Below are 15,325 nucleotides of genomic sequence, written 5' to 3'. Positions count from 1 at the left end.
ATTTCTTTAAATACAAAGAGAGTATAATAGTTTAGCTATAAAAAAGGAACCTATTGATATAATTAAATATTATTTTTATTTTATTTAAATATTACTTCTATTTTATTATTGGACGCTGTATTAAGATGCATTTTAGGTAACTAAAATTAATAATATAAATGTATTTCGAAATATACTCTGATAGTAGTGAAAATCCATATTTCGCGTGTTATTTATATATAAATATAGATTTGCAGTATTGTCATTATTTTAGACTGCATATGACTGTATATAAACTTTAATAAATAATGAAGAAAGAAAAATTTTTAAATAGAAAAAAATGCTCTTTTCTTATCTTTTGAATTAATAGAATGTATCATTGAAGCATTAAAGGAATGAGGAATGAAATTTCAATGCAACATTAGTGCAATTAAAATGAACGCCTTAAACTGAAATTTTTCTTGGAATACTTTCTATATATAAGTTTTTTATGTAAAATTCTGAAATAGTTTAAAATTTCTACGATTTTTTATTTTATAATTTCTGAAGAAAACTTACAAAATTTGAAAAAGTTTACAGAATTTTTTGAAGTTCTTTATAAATTAAAAACATTTCTTGAAAAATATTATGTGAAAATATTTTCACTAGGAATAAGACATGGACTATGAATACCGGTCTTCAAATTTAAAGAATTTACTAATTGGAATATTACTTATCCTAAGGTTTTATCTTATGGAACGAATCTATTTGATTTCCTCAATGTTACTCATAAAGTTATAAGCACAAACCAAATCTGTTTGATTTTTTAAATCTTAATTTCTTTATTCAGATAAGTATAATTTTAGAATATTTATTTTCTTTTATAACATTTTGAATGTAATCTTTTTTTCTGTTTTATATGTTTAGATAGAAAACAAATTAATAAAGAAATAAAGAAAAATAAGTGTAATGTTTACAAAGTGTAAAATATATATATAAGAAAAATAAAGAACATCAATTACATAAGAAATTTCATAAATTATGCAATATAAAATCATTTTCTATCAGGCAAGTATTATATCTAAAACCTTGTATCTGCAATATTAGAAATCGCTCCAAGATTTTGAATGGAAAACAATTGTTCAATCACATTAGTCTGAATAGTTAAAATGCGATTTGTCAATTCTTTCCTTATCTGAACGATTAATAGCATTGTTTAGACACAAGACTTAAATAGACATAGAACATAACTGCTTATAATGTAGAATAACTGCTTATAATATAAAAGTAATACATAAACATCAAAGTTACAAAAGATTACATTCATAAGTTCAAAAGATTACATTCATACATAGATAGATACAATATCCTCGTATGCAAATAAATCTAATCACAAATTGAACTTAAATTATTATATTCCTACATATGAGTGAAAATTATTGTAATACATGAAATATCACATTCTATCAGTATAAATTTATACTTGACATATTTTACTTAGTATATCACAAGAATAATGTACTATAGTTACCATGTTTTCTTTAAATTAAAGATATAATCTCTTAGATATTTGTACTTTTTATCAAATGCTAGTAAAGAAACTTTGCATTTATTTGTTATTCTATAGTAAATTTGAATAATTCTATAGTTTTGAATAATAAACTAAAATCAAAATTAAACAACTTTTATGCTTTAAAATAGCTGATTATATAAAGTATAAGACAGTATTGCTTTTTATCACTCTTATTTTAGTTTTTAAATAAAGGCACTTCTTTAAAGTAATGACTTAAAAAGTATGTAAAAATACTATAAAATGTTTACACTCTCTAGCAATTATCATTTAAGTATCTTCATCCTTTTTAACGTATAGCAGCAATATATAGATATACTTATAGACAGACATAAACTTAAAATTACATAATTATAATCAAAATTAAATAACATTACAGATATTGCATTTGTCATTGCACATCCATATATATCTTAAAGTTTCTTTAGTTGAAAGATACTTAATAGAATAAAACTTAAAATATACGTATCTTTTTAATATCGCTAGAAATATTCATGAAATTTCAAAACTCCAACTTGAAGTCAAATAAACTTATTATTGATAGGTATACTTTTGTTCACTGATGCAGTCTTAACTTAAGAAAAGCGAATAAGTATATGACAGACATCAAAAGCAAGAAGGTCTGTGACATCAGAAGAACATCAAAAGTTTGAGAAAGATATTAAAATTCCTGAAACAAAAAGATATATTCATAAAATAATACTTACAATCAATTGAGTATGTTTGTAAAATATACCGATATACTTTTCCTTGCTCTAATAATTAGCAAATAACTATGAAAATAACATAATATATAATTTACTAATTGCATAAATTAGTTAATTATATATTAGTAAAACTGCATATAATTTACTAATTGCATTTACTTTTGTCACATTAATAGTGTAACAATAATTAATTTTCTATTTTAAAAATGTTTTTAAGTATTAACATAATACATACTCACATTGTTTACGAAAAGCTTTTTGTTTATTATGTATCCACGTTTTTATTTGTGGGGATGTACGTTGTGCAAGAGAAGTGTACTGTTTCTTTACTTCTTGTATTTCTCTCAAAGAGGGTAATGTTAAATTTTCCATATGTTTAGCAAATGCATGAAGTGCTGTTTCTTGTTCTTTCTGAGACCAACGAATTCTTTTAGTTTTTCCATATGGCGATGCTAGTAAAAAAAACCAGTATTGTTAAAGTGATACTTATATACGTATAAATAATATATAATAATAATCATGATATATAAATTTGAGAAAAAAATGAAATGTTAAAAGAAAAAATTATACTAAAAATAAAATAAAAAGTATACTGAAAATTAAATTTAAAAAGAAATGTTGTTAAACATTATACTAAAATAGGTACATGAGATTTACAAACACTTTTGTGCCATAATTTCTTATAACTTGTAACTCTTATAACTCATAACTTTTATATAATCTCTATGATATATATATATATATATATATATACAGGGTGATTCAAAATAACCTGATGTCCTTGCAATGCCATATTCTTAAGCGAATTCTGAGACGATTTTTCCTTTTACAAAATTTTGTCCGAAGCTTAGTTTTCGAGTTATAATTGAAAATAGATAGCAACTTACGAGTTCGGTACAACAGGCAGGCAGGGACGCGCAACGTATAATGAGACTGTCAAGTGTTTACTATCGTCTCATGACGCATTACACCGTCTCTGTCTGTCCGTTGTACCGAACTCGTAAGTTGCTATCTATTTTCAATTATAACTATCGGACTCGTAAGTAGCAAACTATTTTCAATTATAACTCGAAAACTAAGCTTCGGACAAAATTTTGTAAAAGGAAAAATTGTCTCAGAATTCGCTCAAGAATATGGCATTGCAAGGACATCAGGTTATTTTGAATCACCCTGTATATATAAGATACAAGACTCTGCAAACATTTTTAAACAATTCTTAGAAAAATAAAACATACAACATTAAAATTTCACATATTTAATGTAAAATACTCACTTGAACGTTTTTGTTTTTTTTTCCATCGCTATTCCTTTGTTGATTATGTATTATATCATCAGGTAAGTCATATAAATTTGTGTCTGAAATAAATGTTTGTGAATATTTGAAAGGAATTATATATATATATGTATATATATTGTATAGAAATAGAATATTATGCATAAGAAATACAAATGTAAAATGTTATTACCTGAATGTATATTTTCTTTATTTGAGCTATTAAAGTTGTTCTGTTTTGCTTCTTCATCACTTTCGGAACTGTTATTTGTTGAAGTTTCGTCATCTGAAATATTTTTATTTCCTTGAACTGCTTCCAAATATTGTGAAACTTTTAATATATCTCTGCTTGCCAATGGTTGTCTATAATGATCCTTATGTATTTTCTCAGAATGACCCATAAATGTAGCAAGATCAGATACATCAATCTCATCAAGATTTAATTGAATACAGTATGTTGCCACATGCTTCCGCAATTCTGTAGCACGCAAAGTAGTAGACTGACTTGCATTACATTCTTCTGCAAATTTTCGTAATAAAATGCAGGCTTTAAGATGTCTAAATCTTTTTTTATTATAGCCAGGTAATGCAAATACGTAAGGATTTGTTTTAGGTATTTCAGCTTCTTTGCGAAATTTTAAAATTAAATTAATACTTTCAAATAACTGCTTTGTTAATAAAACGGGCACTCCACGGCCCAATTTGCCCCTAATACAGAATCGAATATATTTTTCCGCAATTTTTTTATTTTTTTTGATAATAATGTATAAATGTCGGTATTTACGTTTTCATGTAGTTTTTCGTAACTTTGGAAATCTTCAATAAGAATTCGCTCCATTTCTCCCGACCGTCGTCTATTAAATACAAGTACAGATATTAGTGTAGCTTCTGCTAAAGAAAGCCAACTATGATAAGAAAAGGATTGTTGTAGTGTTGTAAAAGCTTCAATTCGCTTTTTTTCCAAATATTTATATAATATTTTGATATCTTCCAATGATGGTAGAATAACTTTTTTACGTCTTTTCTGAGCTGATTGTGTTTCCATAACAGTCTTATTTACACTTGTCCCAATATCAACAACTAATAACTTTAAGAAGTCTTTAACTAGTTTCTTTTTTTCTGAATCTTCCCTCTTTATACATTCTGCGATAAGAAGATTTCCAATGTGTTTAATTAAAGTGGATAAGTTTGCCGCCACTGCAGGAGCTTCATATATTTTTTCTTCATCATTATATCTTGCAACTATATTTATCGCATGGATACAGTCATCATATACTGCTGGACGATATAGCGATTCAAAGTTTTTTATATTTTTATTTATACTTTTTAATGCCAAAAGGAAGCGGCCAAGAAGACGCAATCTTGCACGTATCATGTCATGATGATGTTGAGATTTGTATTTAATGCAGAGTTTATTTCCAAATAAAATCAATAATTCATCATATCTTATAATGCGTGTAATCTCGTCTTCACGCATGACTGGAAATACCATTTTCTTCAAAGTTTCATTTGCCGAAGAATGTAACCTGCACATAATTTTTCTACCCATTATCATAATACATTTATTCTTCCGAAAATCTTTTCCAAAGCAGGTTCGAGAATGATGACGTATTGTACTTTTTGCAAAGAAACCTTTACATTTTGAGCAAGCAATAAAATCTCTGGCGAGCTTGTTATATTTTTCATTGGGACGTCTAGATACTATAAGTTGTCCATTATTCAATGTCGAATTTGTATTAAATTTAAAATTGCCATTTTTTCGTAAAATTTCTATAATTTTTTTCCTTTCTGTGTTATTTTTGGGTAAAGCCGTAAACCTTTTTACATCCAATTCATTACGATGTACTTTTTCTAGATGTCGTGCAAGTTGTGTTTGCAATTTTGAACAAAATATACAATAGTTTTTTTTAGGAGATCTTGCATTAGAAGTCTCTACATACATATTTTCATCGTTGCATCCATTACCATTAATTTGCGAGGCATCTAAACTTGACATTGAAGTTACAGTTGTGTTTAAGCTTGATTTGCGTTTTTGTGGCAGTTCATTATCCGATAAATGTTCATCTTCTGATGGTACATATTCTGATTCACTACTTTCTTTACCATTTTCAACGTCTGTAAAAAAAGATGTAGATTAGGTAAGTATTGGGTTTAATTCATTTCGTTCATTACCTTAGTTATCTCAACTCATGACATCAAAAGCGAAAAAATTCATGTTCAAAATTCTTGCAAAATATATCTTGAAATAAAAATATATATACAATGATATTTGTAATTAATTAAATAACTTAATAAAGTATAGAAAAAAAACTTTCTTTTTGCTTTAGTAATCAATAACTGTAATAATAAATCGATAATAAGCTATAAAATTAAAAATCACATTAAAAAATCACATAATTGAAAAATAATTTATATTTCCGAAAATTTTTCTTTTGCTTAATAACTTTTTTGAACTGTACTAAATATAACAAACAGATATAAAGTTGTGTGTTATTTGGTTTTTAATTAGATATATCACATTAATTTTATTGATATTTATCAAAACAGAAGAAAAAAGTTTTCTGAGTATTTTATAAAGTCTAAATTAATCTTATCTTATAAATATATCTTTTTATTTGAACTATCTTATAAGAATTCTTCATAAAATTTTCTCTTTTTTTATCATAAAGCTAAAATCTATAATAAAGGACCAAGAATCTTAATAAATTTACAAAAATAATCAAAAAGAGCTTTTACAATTTACATACCAAGTGTTGATGATATTTGGACATTTGCTTCATTTCCTATTTGACTCACATTTTGACATGTAATAGAATTACACGTATCATCTACAAATATAAATTTTTAAAAATATACGTATAATTTGTTATAAAATTAAAATCAAAATTAAATACTTAAAATTAAAAAGTTAATTATAAAATATGATATATTTTAATAATAAAAACTGCTTAGAAACTTGCAAACAATCTGTGATATCTCATATATAATATTAGCAATTTAAAGTTAGGAAAACATTTTATTATTATCGAAATATCATACTCAGGTTTTTACTTTTCAATATAGATAATAAAGACAATTGTTATAACATAAATTTTCATATATTATTGCAAAAAATATATATTGTTTATGATGTCCATTGTAACAAATTTAATACTTCAAAAAGGATGTCAGGATCATTTACTATATTTTGTATCTAGCTCCTATAATAATATTCATGTGTTTTTACATCTAAACATTCCTAATCTTAGCAATCAAAATTATAACTACATGAAAATAGTGATTAATAACTAGGTGGTCACATTGTTAATTTTAATTTTACATTTACAAGAAAATACGCGAAAGATATATTGTAAGAGTAATGTAAAATCTCAATTTGAACTATATTAAAAAATAACTTCCATTCTGTTTTATTTTGATATTAATATAGTTTTTGAAATATTTAGTTTTAAATCCTATAAATGACTGATTCTACTATTTTACAAATTCCTCAAAAATATTAAATATAATTAACTTTTACATACCAGTAGTATTAAAAGATATTCTTCTAACACAATCATCTAAAATAAATGTAGATGGAGATATGTTAAGTAAATCTGTAAACAAAAAAATAGAATGAAAACAAATAAGCTTATTTAATAATGCATAACAGCAAGTGATAATGAATTCAGGTATTACTTACTGCATAAGAAATATTAAGCTTCATTAATTTTTTTTGTAATATTCAACATATTCAATTATAATACAATCAAAATTGGGAAAGTTACTTTTTAAAAGTTACTTTTAATTTGTCATCGTTATTTTTTAAATGTTAAACCAATATCAAATTTAAAAATTTATTTTTTAAATGTTTTTGTTCAAATATTATTAAAAGCAATATAATCTTAATTTCAAAATACCACACAAATTTAAAGAGAAATATTTTAAAATGCTTAAAATGCAAATAAAAATTGTTGATTCATTAAACTTATAAATATAGCAAAATTTATACGTTTTTGCACTGTTGATCTTATGTTCAAAAATTTTAATGTGAATTTTTAATTTAAAGTAAAGACAGTTTGTTTTTAAAATATGCAGCTAATGTATCATAGAACTACACTAATATATGATTGATTTATGATTATCTTTATACTTAAGATATTTTAAATATAAAAAATAATATACTAATTAAAGATTAAATACATAAACAATACATCAGAAATAGGTTCAAAATGTAAAAAGTAACAATAAAAGAAAATGTTAAATTCGTTGTTACTAAAAAAAATATAAGTATGTTACTGTTTCAGAAAGAATAAAGTAACAATAACACGTTACAATAACATGTTACTTCCCAAACTAGAAAATAAGAAACATACCTGTTAATGAGACGTCCATGTTAATATTGTCAATTTCCAGATTATTTTCAACTGCATTACATGTCTGTATACTTGCAGGTTCTGACAAAGGTTCTAACAAAAACAATTATAATGATGTAATCAGTAGTTATCATCAAAATAATTTTCAGAAGTAACTAGTATTATGAAAAATATGAAAATAAATTTACCACAAGATAATAAAATTTCAACATCTTGCCAGACTTCATTGAATTTATCAGTTCTTTCATTGCTTATGTCTTTATCGATGCTTACTGATTTACTAATTGATTTACTAACCAAATCTAATATTAAAATTGAAAAATATATTATCTTTCTTTAAAACTTATAAAATAGATTATAGATAATTCATAATATTAAAAATACTAACCACAAGGTAAAAGCACATCTGAAATTCCATTAATATTACAGTCTATATTTTGTATTTCACTGTGACATACGTTCTCATTTTTATTCAAAATTGTATTAATATCTGATATAAGAAAAAAGATATATTAGTACTTTGTTCATATAATCAAATAGTAATTGCAGATATAATCTATAATTAGTTAAATATACCAGATGTAGGAAGATCAATGGTTTTTTTATAAGAACAGTTTTTTTCTGTTTCTAGTCTATCGTTACTCTTATTTTCGTTAATTATACTAGAAGATGCTCGAAGATCAGTGCTCTCCTGATAATAGCAATCTTTCTTTTCTGTTGCCGCTCCGTCCTTACCCATATAGGATTTTGCAATCGGCCCAATACTGGACCAGTAATGATTGCCTGAATTGCAGTACTGGCAACACTACTGGCTCAGTTTTGGCGCAGCGTCGGATGATAAGTTTGTCCCAATACTGATAAACGATACTGGTTCAGTGTAGTTAGCCTGCACTGATCCAGTGTTGATCTTACGAACGGTCCAATACTGGTTGCCAGAGCTACCAGCACTGGCTCAGTGTTGTTTGAAAGATTAGTATTATTATAATTTTAATAAAATTATAAAAATTGTATATGATTGATTTATGTTTTAAGATTATACTTAAGAAAATCTTATATATAAGAACCGACTATATATATGACTACTGGTTTATGATTGCCAAGTTTTTAATAATTCTAAATTTAGTAAATGTTAATGCAGCCTAATATATAGAAAACATGGAAATATATATTTTGAATACTCACTGTTATGTATTGGAACATCAAACGTTTCTATATTACTATCTTTGCTTTGAATCTCAGTTGGACAACTATTTCCATTTTCGATGATTACTGCGTTGATATCTGATGTAGAAAAAAAGTATATTATGTATTTCATTCATATCATGAAATATTGAATAAAATTGTAATGGATAAAATATATTAATTAATCGTACTAGAAGATGTTGGAACATTACTGGTGTCTAGATAATCACAATCCTTAATTTCTATTTCTGCTGTTTCTGGTCTGTCATACCTTCTACTTTCATCAGTGACTGTTATGGTTGGTTTATCTATATCTTAATGTAATAGCAAAAAAGAAAATGTGCATTATATTCTAGCTTTCGTAATAGAAATGTACTTAGAGAGACTGGCATAAATTTTTTAATACGCTCTTACAAAATTATTTATGATTAAGTTTCAGTTATATGCGTTTTGTTTTAATATGTATTAATTACTGTTATTTATTGGAGAAAACAATAATAACTTAAATATTATTTAAAAAAAAATTAAATTTAGTATTAGTGAACATTCATGCGAAACACATATATATGTATATTAAAAAGAAAAAACTTTTACGGAATATTAGTCTTATTTTTACAAATTATAAATAATGAAACATGTGAATATGTCTTTAGAAAGTGACTGTCGAAATTTGTTATATTATATTATCTCGTATATGTCATGAAACAATGAATAAACTCTTTAACATGATATTACTTTAAAAAATAATTTTACTTTAAAATATTACTTTATTCAATAATTACAATATTACTTTAAAAAATAATTTTAAAATTTAGCCTTGAAAAGTAACATTTATCATGAAAAACTAGTATAGAAACTAGTATGAAAGAAATTATATTAGAAAAAAAGTTTTACAAAATATTTACAGAATATTTTACAAAACTTTTATAGAATATTATTTTTATTCTTACAAATTATTAAGTCAAACATATATATGTGTAATTAGGAAGTGGATTATTGCCAAAATTTCTAACTACTCTAAATTTGCTAAATGTTAATGCATTTATGCCAATCTTTAATACATGGAATAGATGAAAATATTTTGAACACTCACTGTTATGCATTGGAACATCAAACATTTCAATACCACTCTCCTTGCTTTCAGTTTCAGTTGAACAATTGTTTCTATTTTTTTCAATGATCACTGGGATATCTGATGTTTCCAGTTCGTCGTTTCCTTTATTTTCGTCGATGATTGATTTATTAATTGGAAAAAAGAAAAATATACATTCTAGCATTTATAGAAACATACTTAAAGAGATTGATATAAACTTTTTGATACACCTACAAAATTTGTGATAAAAAAAACTTTCAATCATGCGTTTTATTTGGTTATGCATTCATAATGACTGTATTTGAAAAAAAAGTATATTATGATCGGTATTCATAGTCCGTTCTTATTTTAAGATCGTCTTAAGTAATGTTTTAAGACGCTAATAGGGCTCTGTCACATTTTAAGACTGTACTTAAAACGGTCTTAAATATTAGAATCGACTATGAATACCGGCCTATATGCATCTCATCCATATCATGAAATATTGAATAAAGTTATAATGGATAATAATATATTGATAATATACTGATAATATAGATAATAATATTAATTAATCGTACCAAAAGATATTAAGACATTAGTGTCTTTATAATTGTAGGTCTTAATTTCTGTTTCCGATTTGTCGTTTTCTTTATTTGAGAAAATGATAATAATTTACAGATTATTATTAAAAAATAATTTGAAAGTTAGCATTATTAAGTAATCTTTATAATACAAAACAAACATATATTTAAAAAAAAGAACATTGCGAAACATTATTCTCAGTTTTTTATGAATACTCAAACATGAATATATTGTTAAAAAGTGTATAATTGCTAAAATTTCTCTGAATTTAGAAAATGTTAATATCTAATACAAAAATAAAAAAGAAATATGCATTACATTTTAGCATGTACAGTAGAAACGTTTTTGTATTCATTGTATTCATGTATTCATAAAAGTCGTTGTGTTAATATCTAACATAAGAAAAAAAGTATATTACTATTGACATATTAAATAATTGATGATATTAATTAAATGTATCAGAAGTAATGATTTTTAAAGTAAATAAATATTACATTACATTAATGCTTATGAAAAAAAGTCAAATAATTAATGCAATAATTAATAATATTGTACTTACCTTTGAATACGCAGGTATTCGTAGTCCTTTCATAATCATAATTTTTGTATTTTGTATTTCTCTTTCTACTTTGGAAATAAATTTTTTTACAAAACACACGTGGTTTATTTGCAAATATATTCTGTTTTATTTCGTGTAATATAGCTTTGTTATCTGTAATGATAAAAAAGATATTCAATAGTAATCTATTTAATAATAATAATTCAGTTTTTTAATTCAATATGTCATATTTATAAAGTTTTTTCTTCAAACTAAAATAATATTACATGTGACTTTTATATTAAAACAAATAAAGCTTTGATGAAGCTCTCTCTCTCTCTACTATAAGTAAAAATCTTTTAATTAATCAATTGCAATTAATTAGTCATTCTTAAACCATCGTTAAAGAATTGAATTGATATTTATACTTTTTGGAATGAAAACAAATAGAAAAATAATTAGACATTAAAATTATGATTATTCGTACAATAATGAAAAAATATGAATATTGGATTTAGAGAAATTTGCTATTATATACATTGTAAAATTCTGTATTTTCTTTATAAATAATATAATTACCAAGTAACACAATGAGACTAATGCCTTTTTATCTAAAATTGTACGCACATATCAGAGCATACTCAGCTCTTGCTTTTTCGCTACATCATTTCTCTATATCATTTTCATGCATGTGCTAATATATTTTGATATGCGTGCAATTTCAGTTTAGAAAACATTGATATCCACCGTATAATGGTGATTGATATTACTTACATATAATAATAACATTGAAAACGTATATAAAATATACATTATAAAATATAAAAAAATTCCAACTTACCATTTTTCGCTATAATATTTGCTGGGTACTTACGTCTATCACTGTATGTAGCTTTTGTAACGCCTTTACAAGTAATAAGATTTGATTTGCACACGTGATAAATACCATCATGAAATTTTACTAAGGCGTACATATTAGAATTTCTATTTTCAATACAACTCTTTGGATAATATTTATAGCATGGTTGAATGTGGTTAAAGCGCGAACGTACACGTTTCTACATGTTTCATAGCCGATTATACAAAAAATAATCGTTGCTAAGTTAGTTTGTTTATTGCTAGGTTACTGTTTAATACGAACGTTGCCTTTGTTTCTGCCTGATAATCTTGATGTCGAGAGAGATAGTATCTATAAGGTATCATCGTCTCTGTTTTTCACGTATAATGCCCGTCTATGATTCGCTGGGTCGTACAGTAGCTCTAACCTCTAACTTATCGACCTAATGGCGAATTCCTACTGACAAATATGTTCTGAGCGTATATGTCACGCGTCGCGTCATCCGTCAGCGTCACAAATTAACCAATTAAAGCATCTCATTTTATTGCATGGTAATGGAATGGAATAAAATAGAACAAGATGCGTGACGCGCTCAGTGGGAATTCGCCATAGGCCTAAATTTACAATAGATGTAATAAGCTTTAAGGCGTAAGAAATTGACCAATCATAGTCGATTATTCTTTTATGTTTTGTGAGTGATCAATTTCTTACGGCTATACTTATTGTAGATCTAGGCTTAGACTAATAAGTTAGGGCTACTGCACTACCCAGCGAATCATTGACGGGCAGTGTACTATCTTAGCTAAAAACAAACATATCTTTATACATTATCACACAGTTTGATGACTAATTTATGCTTCGGTATTAATCTTAATCTTAGTCTTAATCTTAAAAAATTGATCAATCACAGACAAATCACAGAAGAATAATCGACTGTGATTATCATTTCTTAAGACTAATAGGCTTTCTACAATAAGCCGTGAGTCGTAAAGTCATAAGAAATTGAGCAATCACAGTCGATGAATTCTTATGTGATTTGTCTGTAATTGGTCAATTTCTTATGACTATACGATTTACGGCTTATTGTAGAATAGCCCTAATGGTGAGTGCCGAGACAGAAAAGAGAATTTTATATTTGAATGAATATATACAATACATCTTGTTGTAAATGTTGAGATATTCTTTTCTGTAATAAATGTAAATATAATTATGACGCTTGTATGCTTACAATTATAATCATTTAAAGAATTTTTAATTTTTAATTCTTTTTTGCTGTAGTAATTAATTATCTATATTAATTCTTTTTAAGGACAAGTTCAAATTTTGTTGAAAGAAACCAAATTTGCTATTTCTTTCAGAATTGAATTTACATCACTTTCCAAATAAACAACTATATTTCATAAATAATAATGATAGACCAATAGACCAAATAAACCAATTAAAATCAAATACGAACTAAAACTCGTGTCAAATTATGGAATTGCGAACTGAGATTAAAATTCAATAATCATATAATTTTAATGATTATTTTCGTTCTGATTAATTAAATTGTAATCTTTAATTCGCAATTCTTTTGCAATGCGAAGTAGAAATTGAGCATACTTTTGAAATAAATGACTGTATTTTAAATGATTGCTTTTTTAATCAACAAATTTTTTCTCTATTACAAAAATGGTATTTGTAGAATTTCTTGCTGTTGAATCTTCATATATATGTATGAAAGTAGACGATAGGAAATTTTGTGACATCACAGTCTGACGTAATCAACCTCTATAGCAATACAGGGCGCTTGCATGATAGTTATATAAATTTTTAATGTTACACATTCAGCATATAATATGAATCTTATACTTTTTTATGAAATCACTTGTTATATTACATAGAAAATTTCTATATTTTTTCTAATAATTTCTATTTTATATTTATGAATGTTAAATAATGTCGGATATTTCAGATAAATACGTTACTGAGAATTCAGAGCGTTTGGATAGTATGACGACACTTTATATAAAACAACTTTTTTTAACAACATTTTTGTAGATACGCTTTACAGTGGCTGAAAATAAATCCGATGTGTTTTACCTTCTATTTTTAATAATTATAGGAGATACAGAAAAATGGTTCAGACAAAAGTTATTCTATTTTTTGGCTAAATGGAATAAAAAATCCGATCAAATTGAGTCGTCATCGATGCATTAGCATATGTATTTTAATTACAGAAAAGAATTTTTTATTCTAAACAGCTAAAAAGAAATAAAATTGCATTTAAAGAAATCGGTAAAACAGACGGCTCCAGGATCGCCTTACTTGTAGTTTAACCTTGTTTATTGCTAAGTAAAATAATAAGTACTAAGTTGTAATTAACTGTTTATATTATGCTTCATGGTTTCTCGTAACTTATGAGAATCTTGAAACTTTAAGTGCTTCGATTTTGATGATTTTTTAAGAATTAATATTCTTATATTATTCATTAATATTAATATGTATTTGAGCGCAAGTAAATATCACATACATGTTTTTAATAATAATTGATTCATATAAAATAATACTTTCACTGAAACTAGAAGTGTCGTTATAAAATAGTCGTTCCATATAAAGTGTCGCTGTACTAAACGAACGCTATTGTAGGCTACTGTAATTTCGACAGAAAGTTAGATATAATAATAAAGTAACGAGAATTTTGAAGTTTAAAAAATTTCTAATTTTGATGATTTTTTTAACAATTAATATTCTTATCGAGAATTGCGTATTTAAGTATAAGTTAATTTTATATGCGTATATTTACTAATTGATTTATATAAAATAGTTTTTGTTAATCAAGCGATATATCATTTTGTCGTTAAAATAACGTCATATGTTAAATCACACATTTCTCACATATTCTGCTTTGATATATAGTGACATGTCCCATACAGCATACAAGCTTGCAGCAACATTGCAGCAATGTTATAATATTGTACATTGCAGTGCAACGTTGCAGATATATTATACGGATATGAATTTGCAATATCATTCAAACAATATTACAGCAACATTTTAAAAATATTGTAAAAACAATGCCCTATTATGTTCTTTTATTGCTTGAAATATAATAAGTAGTATACAAAAAAATGTTAATAATGCATTATTTTTAATCAAATATTATTTAACATTATTTAATATTATTTTTAATATAATGCAATATTATTAATAAAATAAATATTTATTTATATTATATAATATACAGGGTGAGTCATTTTAAGTGACGCAC

General features: G+C 25.2%; 1 protein-coding gene across 5 annotated transcripts; it reads right to left on the bottom strand.

Moving 5' to 3' along the window:
• Positions 1–775: 775 nt before the first annotated feature.
• LOC136999732 (uncharacterized) lies at positions 776–15,127 on the bottom strand. Of its 5 annotated transcripts, none has more exons than XM_067354355.1 (14): positions 12,112–15,127; positions 11,259–11,411; positions 10,136–10,258; positions 9,234–9,356; positions 9,043–9,141; positions 8,249–8,350; positions 8,049–8,162; positions 7,861–7,953; positions 7,030–7,101; positions 6,256–6,336; positions 3,702–5,623; positions 3,509–3,591; positions 2,475–2,687; positions 776–2,198 (listed from the first exon to the last, which is right to left on the bottom strand). In XM_067354355.1, exons 1-11 carry the CDS (start codon positions 12,209–12,211, stop codon positions 4,182–4,184), a joined length of 2,502 nt encoding a protein of 833 aa, XP_067210456.1. In that variant the 5' UTR covers positions 12,212–15,127; the 3' UTR covers positions 776–2,198; positions 2,475–2,687; positions 3,509–3,591; positions 3,702–4,181. The 5 variants fall into 5 exon arrangements, with proteins under 5 accessions (XP_067210456.1, XP_067210455.1, XP_067210457.1 ...); XM_067354354.1 differs by having other exon boundaries at positions 12,079–15,126; XM_067354356.1 differs by lacking the exon at positions 8,049–8,162 and having other exon boundaries at positions 12,079–15,127.
• Positions 15,128–15,325: the final 198 nt, after the last annotated feature.

Source organism: Linepithema humile, chromosome 4, assembly GCF_040581485.1.
Source record: "Linepithema humile isolate Giens D197 chromosome 4, Lhum_UNIL_v1.0, whole genome shotgun sequence".
Classification (NCBI taxonomy): domain Eukaryota; kingdom Metazoa; phylum Arthropoda; class Insecta; order Hymenoptera; family Formicidae; genus Linepithema; species Linepithema humile.
Note: the sequence above shows the minus strand (reverse complement) of the source record. Positions and strands in the feature narration are given on the sequence as shown.